The sequence below is a fragment of the Bos indicus x Bos taurus genome, chromosome 6 (genome assembly GCF_003369695.1).
Source record: "Bos indicus x Bos taurus breed Angus x Brahman F1 hybrid chromosome 6, Bos_hybrid_MaternalHap_v2.0, whole genome shotgun sequence".
Classification (NCBI taxonomy): Eukaryota; Metazoa; Chordata; class Mammalia; order Artiodactyla; family Bovidae; genus Bos; species Bos indicus x Bos taurus.
The window spans coordinates 67,748,180-67,762,974 of record NC_040081.1 but is presented as its reverse complement, the minus strand read 5'-3'; the positions used below and the strand labels follow the sequence as shown (position 1 = coordinate 67,762,974).

Here is a 14,795-nt window from a genome sequence, read left to right as displayed (position 1 = left end):
ACAGCAAAAAACAATAGAACTCCTTCCTCCCACTGCAGACTACAGCCAAAGGCAGGTTAGTTAGGAAATACTTTAAACCTAAGCCTTAGGAGGCAGTGTGGGGTAGTGGAAAATCCAGATTTGAAGTTACTTTCACATCTGCCGACCTTGTAATCTTCTACAGTGATGATAATTAACCAATGGACATTTAACACATGTGAGGCTCTAAGTATTCACAGGGATCTTTTTTCTGATTCCTCAGACAACCTGTGTCCTATGAAACTAACACTATTTCTACTCCTCCTTTACAAATGCAAAATCAAACAACAAAAACTCCAGAGATCCTGAAAGTTAAGTAACTGCCTAAGGTCACAAAAGTAGCAAATAGCAGTGAACTGAAAACCAAGGAATCCAGTTCCAAACTATTCTTAATCACTGAAAACAGTACTTTTAACCACCTCACAGAGTTATGAGGATTAAAAAAGATCGAGTACACAGAGTACCTAGCACCCTAGGTACCTACTGAGTGCATAATTCTTTTTACATCTTGTACTTGTGAGATACAGACTGGGCCAAATAATGAGCCTCCCCGCCACCCCCCACCCCCCAGCATTACCAGCTCCCAGAAAACCCAGTTCTTAGGAAGGCACCCCTTCCTTTCATTGTGAACTACCAATCTCCCAAACGTTTGTCTGGGAGTTCTGATTTCAACCACAAAACTCAGACAATATTAACAACAATAGTTGCTCCTGGTACTTTTTACAAAGCTGCTAAGGGAGCACACGACGGGACTCGTGTCCCATGTCGGATGTTTGTGGCCAAATGTTCACAATGTGCGACCACCACCCAAGCCCACTCGTGCCGGGCCAACCCAAGCAGCAGACACGGCCCTGAGTGTTACAGCCAGGGCGCCGAGGGAGGCGGAACGGCGCCCCTTTCTGAAAGGTGCCATTTCCTCCTCCAAGGGATCTTCCTGACCCAGGAATGGAATCCCCTGCATTGGCAGGCAGATTCTTTATCATTGAGCCGCTTGGGAAGGCAAAGCTCGGTACTGAAATTTATTCAGTTAAAGGTCATGGGTGAGGGGACTCGGGGTTGGTACCAGCCTCGCGGTTCGAGGCCGACAGGTGAAGAAGTCGTGCCCGTTGGGCGCAACACCAGGATGGCGTAGGAGCTCGGGAAGACTCGGGGGAGCGCCGGATCCTCGGAACCTCAATCTAGGGCTTTTCTCTCTTTTTTAAAATTCCTTCAGCAGCAGAAAGTGACAGGGGACGATAAGCATCTCTATTCTGGGCACCGAGCTTGCTTTCCTTCCTCCCGGGGCTCAGCCAAGCCCGCCGAGCATCGTGGTTCCCGGTAGGGCAAGGGGGACCGACCGGCGAATGCGCGGCGGGCGGCCTTGGCTTACCCAGGAGGCTCTCCAGGAGCACCTCTCTCCATGGCGAGGTCATGGCCGCAGCCCCTACGTCCCGGGCCAGATGCCGCGTCCTCCCGAGCCTGCGCCCACGCCCTGGCACCAGCCAGCCCGCACGCCCGGCCCTGGCGAGGGTGGGGCCCGCCCCCTCCGCCCAGCCACACCCGGCGCCGCCCGCCCGGCCCTGGGGCTTCTTTGAGCGCCAGGTACCCAGCGCCACCGCCGACGCCAAAGCAAAGGAGCCGAGGGCCTCCGACCTGCCACCGGGGCAAAAACCAGGTCTCTCGGCCAGCCAGCGAAACAGCCCCGGGGGTGGCGCGCTGCGAGCGCGCAGGAGGGCGGCATCGTGGCAGCTCTGGACCCGCGGTGCTCTTTAAAGGAGACCCGAGGGCGCGTGGCGAGGGAGGAAAGCTTAGACCGAGAAGGGGAACTGAGCAGCCAGGGGCTCTGGCGCCTTCGGCGAGCAGGTGCCAACAGGACCTTGGCGTTCCTAAGGCCCAGCGACGCTCTCGGGCGAGGGGGCACCTGCGACGGCCACCTGTGTGCGCTTCTCCTTCTTAGCTTTGGTAGTAAAGAAATCACATTCTGGAAAGGTGGTTGAAAAATTCTACAGATTACAGAATTTTCTTTGGCTTTCAAAGACGTCTCAACGCTTGCTCATTCATGAGAAAGAAAGCAACTGATGGCAGTGGAAACTCTGCCGTCCTCCTCTCTATGGATAATGATCTTTGAGAGTGCCCATCCCTGAGGAGACAGGGAGAGACATTCTAACCAACAATGGAGCCAGTGAACCAGGCCAGTTATTTCTTGCTCAAATACTACCACACCCCAGAATGTTTTGGATTTTTTTTAGAACCTTCTCAAAGCAATGTATTTTAATTCGTTTTAATTTGGCGGGGGGGCGGGGGACAGTTTGTCATCTAGCACTTCTGGAAGGTTTTGCCATGGAATTAAGCAATGATGGATTGTCTAAAAGCATAAGAATCAGTGAAGAGAAGTTATTGCTGTAAGTCCATAGCAGTTTTAAGCAAAGAGTTCTCATTGTAATTAGATAAAGATCAACTGAATAGAATTGAGAGTTCTGGAAATAAACCTGCTTGTTTAAGGTCAAATGATTTTCAACAAACTTGCCAAAACAATTACATAAGGGAAAGATTGGTCTTTTCAACAAAGCAGTCTAGGATAATTGAATATCCACATGAACAGCAAAAGAGACACTGATGTATAGAACAGTCTTATGGACTCTGTGGGAGAGGGAGAGGGTGGGAAGATTTGGGAGAATGGCAATGAAACATGTAAAATATCATGTAGGAAACGAGTTGCCAGTCCAGGTTCAATGCACGATGCTGGATGCTTGGGGCTGGTGCACTGGGACGGCCCAGAGGGATGGTAGGGGGAGGCAGGAGGGAGGAGGGTTCGGGATGGGGAACACATGAATACCTGTGGTGGATTCATTTTGATATTTGGCAAAACTAATACAATTATATAAAGTTTAAAAATAAAATTAAATTTAAAAAAAAGAACAAATAGGACGTCCCCCCATTTTCACACAATAGATAAAAATTAATTCAAAATGGATAATAACTTAAATGTAAGAGATGAAACTGTAAAAGTCACAAGACAAAGGAGTAAATTTTCATTATCTTTAGTTAGACAATGAATTCTTAGATACAACAACAAAGCACAAAGGAAAATAGAAATAATAGTTAAACTGGACTTCATGGAAATTAAAAGCTTTTGTGCTTCAAAAGACAGTTGAAAAAAGTGAAAAGACAATGTGCAGAATGGGAGAAAATATTCTAAAATCATACATTTGGCCCATGTTAAGAGTCCCCTGGACTGCAAGGAGATCTTATCTGTCACTCAATTAGTCCTGAATATTCATTGGAAGGACTGATGCTGAGGCTGAAATTCCAATACTTTGGCTACCTGATATAAACTAACTCAATGGAAAAGACCCTGACGCTGGGAAAAAGTGGAGGCGGGAGAAGAAGGGGACTACAGAAGATGAGATGGTTGGATGGCATCACCAACTCGATGGACATGAGTTTGAGTAAGCTCTGAGAGTTCGATGGACATGAGTTTGAGTAAGCTCTGGGAGTTGGTGATGGACAGGGAATCCTGGCATGCTGCAGACCATGGGGTCACAGAGTTGGACACGACTGAGTGACTGAACTGAACTGAATTGAAGTCGCTTAAGTCGTCTCCTACCCTGTGGGACCCTATGGACTGCAGCCCACCAGATTACTCTATCCATGGGATTTTTCAGGCAAGAATACTGTAGTGGGTTGCTGTGCCCTCCTCCAGGGGATATTCTGACTCAGGGATTGAACCCGAGTTTCTTAGATCTCCTGCATTGGCAGGTGGGTTCTTTACCGCTAGCACCACCTGGGAAGCCCTTGTGCATCTGATAAGGAACTGGTATCTGGAATATATATTTTAAAAAATTAAAACTCAGTAATAGCCACTTTAAAAATGAACAAAGGACTGGATAGACTTTTTTGCAAAGAACATCTACAAGTGGCCAATAATCAAAATATATTCAGGAAAGTATATTCAACATTATTTCATTAGGGAAATACCAATCAAAGCCACAATGAGATAGCACTTCACACTCCCTAAAATTACAATAATCCAAAAAGTCAGATAATAATAATAACAGATAATAACAAGTATTGAGAACAAGTATTGAGAACCTATGGCTGATTCATGTTGGCATATGGCAGAAACCATCATGCTATTTTAATTATCCTCCAATTAAAATAAAATTTAAAAAAATTATCAAGTGTTGATAAGGTTGTGTAAAAAGTGAAAACTCCTACATTGCTTAGAGGAATGTAAAATGGTGCAGCCACTTTGGAAAACAATCTGATAACTCTTCAAATGATTAAACATAGAATTACCTAATGACATGTCAATTCTACCTCTAGGTGTTTATGTATGTGTTAGCCACTCAGTCGTGTCTGACTCTTTTCGACCTCATGAACTGTAGACCACCAGGTTACTCTGTCCATGGAATTCTCCAGGCAAGAATGCTGGTCCTAAGTCGATTCAGTCTTGTCCGACTCTTTGCAACCCCATGGACTGCAGCCTGCCAGGCTCCTCTGTCCATGGGATTCTCCAAGCAAGAATACTAGAGTGGGTTGCCATGCCCTTCTCCAGGGGATTGTCCTGACCCAGGGATTGAACCCAGGTCTCCTGCATTGCAGGCAGATTCTTTTACCACTGAGCCACCAGGGAAGCCCCCTAGGTGTTTATACCCAAGAGAAATGAAACATACATAATTTGTGGACAAATAGTAGTATTACTCATAATAACCAAAAATGGAAACAATCCAAATATTCAGCAACCGATAAATGGATAAATAAAATGTGGTATAAGCACACAATAGAATGTCATTCAGCAGTAAAAAGGAATGGAGTACCAACACATACTATGACATAGATGAAGCTCAAAAACAGAGGTAAGCGACTAAACAACAACAAGGTGAAAGGAGCCAGCCAATAAATAAAGCACATACTATATGATTCCATTTGTATGTTATGAATAGGCAAATTTGTAGTGGTCTAGAGTAGAGGAGCGGAGAAGGCACTGGAGACCCACTCCAGCACTCTTGCCTGGAAAATTCCATGGACGGAGGAGCCTGGTGGGCTGCAGTCCATGGGGTCGCTAAGAGTCAGACACGACTGAGCGACTTCACTTTCACTTTTCACTTTCATGCATTGGAGAAGGAAATGGCAACCCACTCCAGTGTTCTTGCCTGGAGAATCCCAGGGACGGGGGAGCCTGGTGGGCTGCCGTCTATGGGGTCGCACAGAGTCGGACAAGACTGAAGTGACTTAGCAGCAGCAGCAGCAGCAGCTACTGCCTGGAGGCAGCCAGGCCAACCTCGGGCAGCAGAGTAGAGGAGTGATTTTTTTACGGTTGTGGGAATGGATAGTGAAGGAAAAGGAATTAATTAGTATATAGTTTCTTTCAAGGTGGATGAAAATCTTCTAAAATCAGATGGGCGACGGTTGTACAACTTTGTGAATATGCTAAAAACATGGCACTGCACATGTTGAATGAGTGGGTGAATTATGTGGAGTGTGAGTTATATCTCAAAAAGACGGCTTTTAACATGTAATTCATTCTAGTTACATCACGTAAAAATGTTTTGACTGAATTCCAATTAGTATCAGCCATTCTTTAACATGTGATAGACGTCAGTGACTGAAAACATCAGACATTGCATTTTCCTTTCTCTTTGCCTAAATATGTTTCTTTTCCAGGCACCTATAATGACAAGCATTTAATTCTGTGCTGTGTATACTTAGTGGGTGCTCTTCAAAATTTGTCCCTTTTCAAAGCTAAGTGCGAGGAAAAACTTTGCTTCTACTAAGGATGCAAAGTGTTTTCTCTTCCACTCAAAGCTCAATTTTTGTCTTAGTGTTTTTGGGGTTTTTTTTTTTTTTTTTTCAATCTTTAATAATTTTGATCTCAGGTGACCTCAGCCAGAAATGCCCTGAAGCAAGACTTGGGTTCCCAGTCAGGGATTGAGGCTGGGTCATGGTGGAAAGAGGACCAAATTTTAGCCACTAAACCAGTGGTCAGTGACAAGGGCCTGGCCCTTCAGCTTTGCAGAAATGATTTCCCTAAAGACGGAAAGTAGTGAAACAAGTTTTGTTTATTAGGAGGAAAAAGAGTACAGTATATATGGATAGACACACAGGCAGACTCAGAGGAAGAGTCTGTGAGCTGTACCCACATGGCAGTTTAAATCACTTATATGGGGCGTTTCTTCCAGGTTCCCTTGAGCCAATTATTATTTATCTGGTTCACGGTCCATATTCAGTATATTTCAGGATCCTCCCATGTGTACATGCATCTCTTAGCCAAGATGGATTCTATCTCAAAGGCCTATGGGTGGCCTGGCCTTAGTTAGCATCACACCCATTTGACCTCCAAGCAGCCTTTCTGCACATGTATGGTTGGGGAGGTTTCCTCACTTCGAGAATGAGAAATATATGGTCTGGGCAGGGCCCAGTCTCCTCTCTTATTCGTCCTGCTGTTCTTATTTTGGAGTTTTGGTCCTTAGGGAATGAATCTCCAATCACTTTACCCTGAGGGTACCCATCTACCTCCTGTCTCAAATCCCCCCTGAGAGATGTAAACCAAAAAAAAAAAAAACTTTATTGGGAAAATGAAGAGTGAAGGTCTGTCTTCTGTAACTTCTTCAGGCTAGATAGAGGCTTGTAGACCTCACCTGGTTGGGGTCATGGAGCTCCCACTCTGTCTTATTAAATGGGCCCCAGTGTGACTTCTGTTGTGGTTTCAGCAGGATCTGCTGTGGGGAGTCCCTGCATAGCACCATTTTCCAGTGATGCTCTAGAGAAAACAAACTAAATAATTAGATTAGAGAAGCAAGGGCCAAAGATCAGTAAGACTATTATAATCAGAGGCTCAAGCAAGGGTAGGAATCTGGTTGTACAAAGTCAGCATATCTTTCTCTATTTCCAAAATGGAAGCTCTGAACCTGTTGGTCCCAAGTCTCCTTCTGGGACGGTTGGGTTAGGCAAGAGACATTAGGATTTTCTTCAGTAGGAAAATGAACAATGCTGACCCTGTACATTACTGTTTTGAGACTTGGGTCTCTAGTAGAAGACCATTTCCATCAGGAATTTGGCTAAAATTCTTTATGAGATGGATAAAGGGATCACCACAGCCCATGATGAACTTTGCTCTGGGTAAACAAACCCCGCATTCTGTCAACCCAGTAGAGGAAGCAAGAGTTTGTGCAATGTGAACCAGAGAGTTTTCTGTCCAGCCTATAGATAAAGGAGATACACATAGAAAAGCTAAGGCAATTAGTAGCTTCCTAGTAGCACCAGTCAGGGTCATATTTAAATCACCCAGCATGGGCAGAAAATTTCAGTGAATTCCGAGAGCAAGAGTGAGAGCAGAGAAAACAATACTTATCTGAATTTACCAGAGCATATCAGTTACTCTGTATGTGGATTGGCGAGGAAGTGGAAGGTGGATTGGAGTACCAGGAGGCAAAATGAAGATAGTAACTATGGGTACTTAGCCTGTACTTAGCCTAGAGTCTGTTTTAGTTTTTTTAGTACAAAGTGAAAGTCACTCAGTCGTGTGACCCCATGGACTATACAGTCTATGGAATTCTCCAGGCCAGAATACTGGAGTGGGTAGCCTTTTCCTTCTCCAGGGGATCTTCCCAACCCAAGAATCAAACTCAGGTATCCTGCATTGCAGGCAGATTCTTTACCAGCTGAGCCACAAGAGAAGCCTAGAGTTTAAGAAGTGTTTATTTTCTTTTTGAGTAGTAGCCTCAGGTCTTCTAGTGGCTCAACCATCCACCTAGAATTTTCAGGCTGTTCTGGTCTTCTGGATCCTGGGGAGACTTAGAGGAAGAGGTGGATTCACAGGGGTGGCTGGAATGTGGTTCTTCAGATTCCTGTAACCTATCACTAAGGACAGGTTCAATCCTGGACAGATGAACCCAGCTGATGACCCTCTGGAGTTTGACTGCTGTAAGAGTGCTCAGCAAGACTTGGTAAGGACCCTTCCATTTGGGGAGTAGCTGGTTGCCAGGGTACTCATACTTCCAAGTCTCTGAAGCTACCCAGTCTCCACATTTTACAACAGTGTAGCTGGGACTGTCATCTGGAGCAGGCTGCACTCTGTTGCCATATTCTTGTATAGTCTTCTGGACCTGGCCCAGATTCATAATGTACTCAAGATGAGCCTGGGTTTCTGGGTCAGTTAGCATGTCCGGAGTAAGGAATGGCCTTCCGTATGTCATTTCAAAAGGGCTTAGCTTAGTAGTTGTTTTAGGAGCTGCCCTGACCCTTAAGATGACTATTGGCAGCAGGCGATACCCTGACTCTGACATTTCCTGACAGAGTTTTTACCCAAATTTTCTTTACAGTATGATTATCCTGTTCCACTTTTCCTGAGGACTGAGGTCTCCAGAATGAATGGAGGTGCTATTTAATTCCTAAAACCTGCAAAAGCTGTTGCATGACCTTTGCTACCAACGAAGGTCCATTGGTCACTCTGAAGGTGACAGGGCAGGTGACGGGGCAATCTGAATCTAGGAATAATTTCCTTTAACGGTGAATTAGTCACTTCAGCTGCCTTCTCTGTTCTACTGGATACGGCCTCTATCTATCTAGTAAAGGTATCTATGTTGTGCTTAGTCACTCAGTCGTGTCCGACTCTTGCAACCCCATAGCCTGCAAGGCTCTTCTGTCCATGGGATTCTCCAGGCAAGAATACTGGAGTGGGTTGCCACTTCCTTCTCCAGGGGATCTTCCCAACCCAGGAATTGAACCCAGGTCTTCTGCATTGCAGGCAGACTTTTTACAGACTGAGCTACGAGGAAGCCCCGCAATGTATCTATAAAGACTAATAAGTAGCTGAAGCCCTGGAAAGAGAGCATCTGAGTGAAATCTATTTGCCAGTCTTCTCCTGGGTACGTCCCATATCACGAGACAAGACTAGCAAGAGGAAGAAGCTGATTGCCTCCTGGATTATGGGTGGCTCAAAGAGCACATGCTTGAGTAACTCTTTTGTCTCCAGGAGCCCTTTCCCTGTAAAAAGTTGGAAAATAATCATAGACATTGTATCTCTCCCCAGATAGAGTCATGTGGCCCTTTTATAATTTTCTACTTGTCAAAGAGAGATGAGCAATTTCTGATCTGTGTGCCACCCATCTCTTTCCATAGTTTTCCCTCTGTCTCGTGCCCAGTTCTCTTTAGAATCCGAGTCAGTTCAGTTCAGTTCAGTCGCTCAGTCATGTCCGACTCTTTGCCACCCCATGAATTGCAGCACGCCAGGCCTCCCTGTCCATCACCAACTCCCAGAGTTTACCCAAACTCATGTCCATCAAGTCAGTGATGCCATCCAGCCATTTCATCCTCTGTCATCCCCTTCTCCTCCTGCCTCCAATCCCTCCCAGCATCAGTCTTTTCCAATGAGTCAACTCTTTGCATGAGGTGGCCAAAGTACTGGAGTTTCAGCTTTAGCATCATTCCTTCCAAAGAACACCCAGGACTGATCTCCTTTAGAATGGACTGGTTGGATCTCCTTGCAGTCCAAGGGACTCTCAAGAGTCTTCTCCAACACCATAGTTCAAAAGCCATCAATTCTTCAGTGCTCAGCTTTCTTCACAGTCCAACTCTCACATCCATACATGACCACTGGAAAAACCATAACCTTGACTAGATGGACTTTGTTGGCAAAGTAATGTCTCTGCTTTTGAATATGCTATCTAGGTTGGTCATAACTTTCCTTCCAAGGAGTAAGTGTCTTTTAATTTCATGGCTGCATTCACCATCTGCAGTGATTTTGGAGCCCAGAAAAATAAAGTCTGACACTGTTTCCCCATCTATTTCCCATGAAGTGATGGGACTGGATGCCATGATCTTCGTTTTCTGAAAGCTGAGCGTTAAGCCAACTTTTTCACTCTCCACTTTCACTTTCATCAAGAGGCTTTTTAGTTCCTCTTCACTTTCTGCCATAAGGGTGGTGTCATCTGCATATCTGAGGTTATTGATATTTCTCTTGGCAATCTTGATTCCAGCTTGTGCTTCTTCCAGCCTAGCGTTTCTCATGATGTACTCTGCATATAAGTTAAATAAGCAAGGTGACAATATACAGCCTTGACGTACTCCTTTTCCTATTTGGAATCCCAGTACCTGGTTATAACTAAGTTAGAAGGTGTAAGGGATGGAATTAGAGCCGTTTTGCTGATGGGCATCAGGGTTATTCTCTTTGCTTCCAAATCTGCCCTGCTGTTTCCTTAGGAAATTTGAGAATTTCTTTTGGTGCCTGTGGAAGTGAGTGACTGCCACCTATTTTGGTTTTTGAACACTTAAGATGTCCTTTTCATTATAGGGGACTGGAATGCAAAAGTAGGAAGTCAAGAAACACCTGGAGTAACAGGCAAATTTGGCCTTGGAATACGGAATGAAGCAGGGCAAAGACTAATAGAGTTTTGCCAAGAAAATGCACTGGTCATAGCAAACACCCTCTTCCAACAACACAAGAGAAGACTCTATACATGGACATCACCAGATGGTCAACACCAAAATCAGATTGATTATATTCTTTGCAGCCAAAGATGGAGAAGCTCTATACAGTCAGCAAAAACAAGACCAGGAGCTGACTGTGGCTCAGACCATGAACTCCTTATTGCCAAATTCAGACTTAAATTGAAGAAAGTAGGGAAAACCACTAGACCATTCAGGTATGACCTAAATCAAATCCCTTATGATTATACAGTGGAAGTGAGAAATAGATTTATGGGCCTAGATCTGATAGATAGAGTGCCTGATGAACTATGGAATGAGATTCGTGACATTGTACAGGAGACAGGGATCAAGACCATCCCCATGGAAAAGAAATGTAAAAAAGCAAAATGGCTGTCTGGGGAGGCCTTACAAATAGCTGTGAAAAGAAGAGAAGTGAAAAGCAAAAGAGAAAAGGAAAGATATAAACATCTGAATGCAGAGTTCCAAAGAATAGCAAGAAGAGATAAGAAAGCCTTCTTCAGCGATCAATGCAAAGAAATAGAGGAAAACAACAGAATGGGAAAAACTAGGGATCTCTTCAAGAAAATCAGAGATACCAAAGGAACATTTCATGCAAAGATGAGCTCAATAAAGGACAGAAATGGTATGGACCTAACAGAAGCAGAAGATATTAAGAAGAGATGGCAAGAATACACAGAAGAACTGTACAAAAAAGATCTTCACGACCCAGATAATCACGATGGTGTGATCACTCACCTAGAGCCAGACATCCTGGAATGTGAAGTCAAGTGGGCCTTAGAAAGCATCACTACGAACAAAGCTAGTGGAGGTGATGGAATTCCAGTTGAGCTATTCCAAATCCTGAAAGATGATGCTGTGAAAGTGCTGCACTCAATATGCCAGCAAATTTGGAAAACTCAGCAGTGGCCACAGCACTGGAAAAGGTCAGTTTTTATTCCAATCCAAAAGAAAGGCAATGCCAAAGAATGCTCAAACTACCGCACAATTGCACTCATCTCACATGCTAGTAAAGTAATGCTCAAAATTCTCCAAGCCAGGCTTCAGCACTATGTGAACCGTGAACTTCCTGATGTTCAAGCTGGTTTTAGAAAAGGCAGAGGAACCAGAGATCAAACTGCCAACATCCGCTGGATCATGGAAAAAGCAAGAGAGTTCCAGAAAACATCTATTTCTGCTTTATTGACTATGCCAAAGCCTTTGACTGTGTGGATCACAATAAACTGTGGAAAATTCTGAAAGAGATGGGAATACCAGACCACCTGATCTGCCTCTTGAGAAATTTGTATGCAGGTCAGGAAGCAACAGTTAGAACTGGACATGGAACAACAGACTGGTTCCAAATAGGAAAAGGAGTTCGTCAAGGCTGTGTATTGTCACCCTGTTTATTTAACTTATATGCAGAGCACATCATGAGAAATGCTGGACTGGAAGAAACACACACTGGAATCAAGATTGCCCGGAGAAATATCAATAACCTCAGATATGCAGATGACACCACCCTTATGGCAGAAAGTGAAGAGGAACTAAAAAGCCTCTTGATGAAAGTGAAAGATAAGAGTGAAAAAGTTGGCTTAAAGCTCAACATTCAGAAAACGAAGATCATGGCATCCAGTCCCACCACTTCGTGGAAAATAGATAGGGAAACAGTGGAAAGAGTGTCAGACTTTATTTTTCTGGGCTCCAAAATCACTGCAGATGGTGACTGCAGCCATGAAATTAAAAGACGCTTGCTCCTTGGAAGGAACGTTATGACCAACCTAGATAGCATATTCAAAAGCAGAGACATTACTTTGCCAACAAAGGTTCGTCTAGTCCAGGCTATGGTTTTTCCTGTGGTCATATATGGATGTGAGAGTTGGACTGTGAAGAAAGCTGAGCACCGAAGAATTGATGCTTTTGAACTGTGGTGTTGGAGAAGACTCTTGAGAGTCCCTTGGACTGCAAGGAGATCCAACCAGTCCATTCTGAAGGAGATCAGCCCTGGGATTTCTTTGGAAGGAATGATGCTAAAGCTGAAACTCCAGTACTTTGGCCACCTCATGCAAAGAGTTGACTCATTGGAAAAGACTCTGATGCTGGGAGGGATTGGAGGCAGGAGGAGAAGGGGACAACAGAGGATGAAATGGCTGGATGGCATCACTGACTCGATGGACATGAGTCTCAGTGAACTCTGGGAGTTGGTGATGGACAGGGAGGCCTGGCGTGCTGTGATTCATGGGGTCACAAAGAGTCGAACACGACTGAGCGACTGATCTGATCTGATCTAACCTGATGAGATGTAAAATCTCAGCCCATATTTTGTAGAGGAGTTTCCTGCATTTAGAAGTCCTCTCTCTTCCCAGATAGCTGCGAGGGCATGTAAAACAAGGAAGGCATATTCTGTGTCTGTGTGTGTATTTACAGTCTTTCCTTCCCCTAAGATTCAGGCTCAAGCTAGAGCTATTAGTTCAGCCTTTTGGGCTGAGGTGTTAGGTAGCACAGGTTTTGCTGCTATGACGCTATGAGCACTCACAATAGCAATACTCTGCCCTCTTGACTCTCTCTCTAACAAAACTACTGCCATCCGTAAATCATTTTTCCTCAGGGTTTTCTATGGCCTGGTCTGTGAGGTCAGAACTACAGGCATAGATCTGGCCAAGGGTTTCAAGGCAAGAATGTGTTAACTCTGGGCTTTCGTCAGGCATTAAGGTAGCAGAGTTAAAAGTGTGGCAAGTTTTGAGGATTAACTCTGGGGAGTCAGGGAGCAAAGCCTGGTACTTGATAGAGTGGCCTCCAGTGACCAGCGGTGGCCTTTTATCTTAGAATTTCTTGTACTCAATGAGGGGTCTGGACTTCCAGCAGCTGTCCAAAGGTAAGCTTATTAGCTTCTTCTACCAATAAAGCAGTAGTAGCTACTGCCTGGAGGCAGCCAGGCCAACCTCAGGCCGTGGAGTCTAGTTGCTTGGAAGTTTGCTTGGAAAAGTATCCTATAGGCCGAGGAACTCCAGACTGAGTCAGACCTAGTCTTCTCGAAGGCAAGCATATAGTGTGATGAGGAATGAACTCAGATGCAAAAGAAGGCAAAAGAGATTTAGTACAATAACCCATTTAGTGTCCTCAGTTCAGTTCAGTCACTCAGTCCGGTCTGACTCTGCAGTCCCATGGACTGCTGCATGCCAGGCTTCCCTGTCCATCACCAACTCCCAGAGCCTGCTCAAATTCATGTCCATCAAGTCAGTGATGCCATCCAAACATCTTATCTTCTGTCATCCCCTTCTCCTCCTGCCTTCAATCTTTCCCAGCATCAGGGTCTTTTCCAATGAGTTCAGTTCTTCACATCAGGCAGCCAAAGTTACTGGAGCTTCAGCATCAGTCCTTCCAGTGAATATTCAGGACTGATTTCCTTTAGGATTGACTGGTTGGATCTCCTTGCAGTCCAAGGGACTCTCATGAGTCTCCTCCAACACCACAATTCAAAAGCATCAATTCTTCAGTGCTCAGCTTTCTTTATGGTCCCACTCTCACATCCATACATGACTAGTGGAAAAACCGTAGCTTTGACTAGATGGACCTTTGCTGGCAAAGTAATGTCTCTACTTTTTAATATGCTGCCTAGGTTGGTCATAGCTTTCCTTCCAAGGTGCAAGCATCTTTTAATTTCATGGCTGCAGTCACCATCTGCAGCGATTTGGGAGCCCAGAAAATGAAGTGGTCCCTTTACGTCCCCTCTTGGCCAATCATAACGTATTAACCCAAATTCCTGAGGACACCACTAGACTCCTTAACCTTACTCTAGTAGTGTCCTCGGGGATTTGGGTTAGTACGTTATGATTGGCCAGGAGGAGATGTATAGGGACCACTGCTGTCAGGTCTTGGACCACCCTACATTCCCCCTTTGGCTTAACAATTGGAAGAATAAGAGTGTTGCACAGAGACTGGCAGGGCACCAAGAGGCCATGCTTTAGAATTTTATCCACGAGAGGTTGTAAACCCTTCTTCACTTCCAACTTTATAGGATATTGTCCCTTGTTAGTATAGGCAGTTTCTGGCCTAAAGGCCAGTCCTTAGGGGTTGGGCATTTATGGCCCTTCCAGGGAGTTCTTTGTCCCATACTGAAAAGTCTACTCCCTGTAGGATATAGCTGGGAATAGAATTGCCCTTATGGCTGGTCTGTCTTAGAGTCAAAATAAGGGGCTTCTCAATGGCCTCCTAACGGACCCCAAGGGAGCTCAGAAGGTCCCTCCCAAGGATAGGGGTAGGACACTGAGGCATAGCTAGAAAGGCGTGTGAAATCAACCATTGCTCCAATTGGCCAATGAGAGGCCCAGGGAAATAATGGGTGCAAAGCTTTCCACTGACAACAGTCA

General features: G+C 44.9%; 1 protein-coding gene across 3 annotated transcripts in view; it reads right to left on the bottom strand.

Moving 5' to 3' along the window:
• CWH43 (cell wall biogenesis 43 C-terminal homolog) overlaps positions 1-1,541 on the bottom strand; it is a 52,598-nt gene extending 51,057 nt beyond the window's left edge. The window contains exon 1 of one of the 3 annotated variants that reach the window (XM_027544480.1): positions 1,388-1,541. In XM_027544480.1, coding sequence (XP_027400281.1) covers positions 1,388-1,430 — 43 coding nt within the window. In that variant the 5' untranslated portion in view covers positions 1,431-1,541. The remainder of the gene's footprint in view (positions 1-1,387) is intronic. The other 2 variants (XM_027544479.1, XM_027544481.1) reach the window with 2 other exon arrangements.
• Between the last annotated feature and the right edge of the window lie 13,254 nt (positions 1,542-14,795).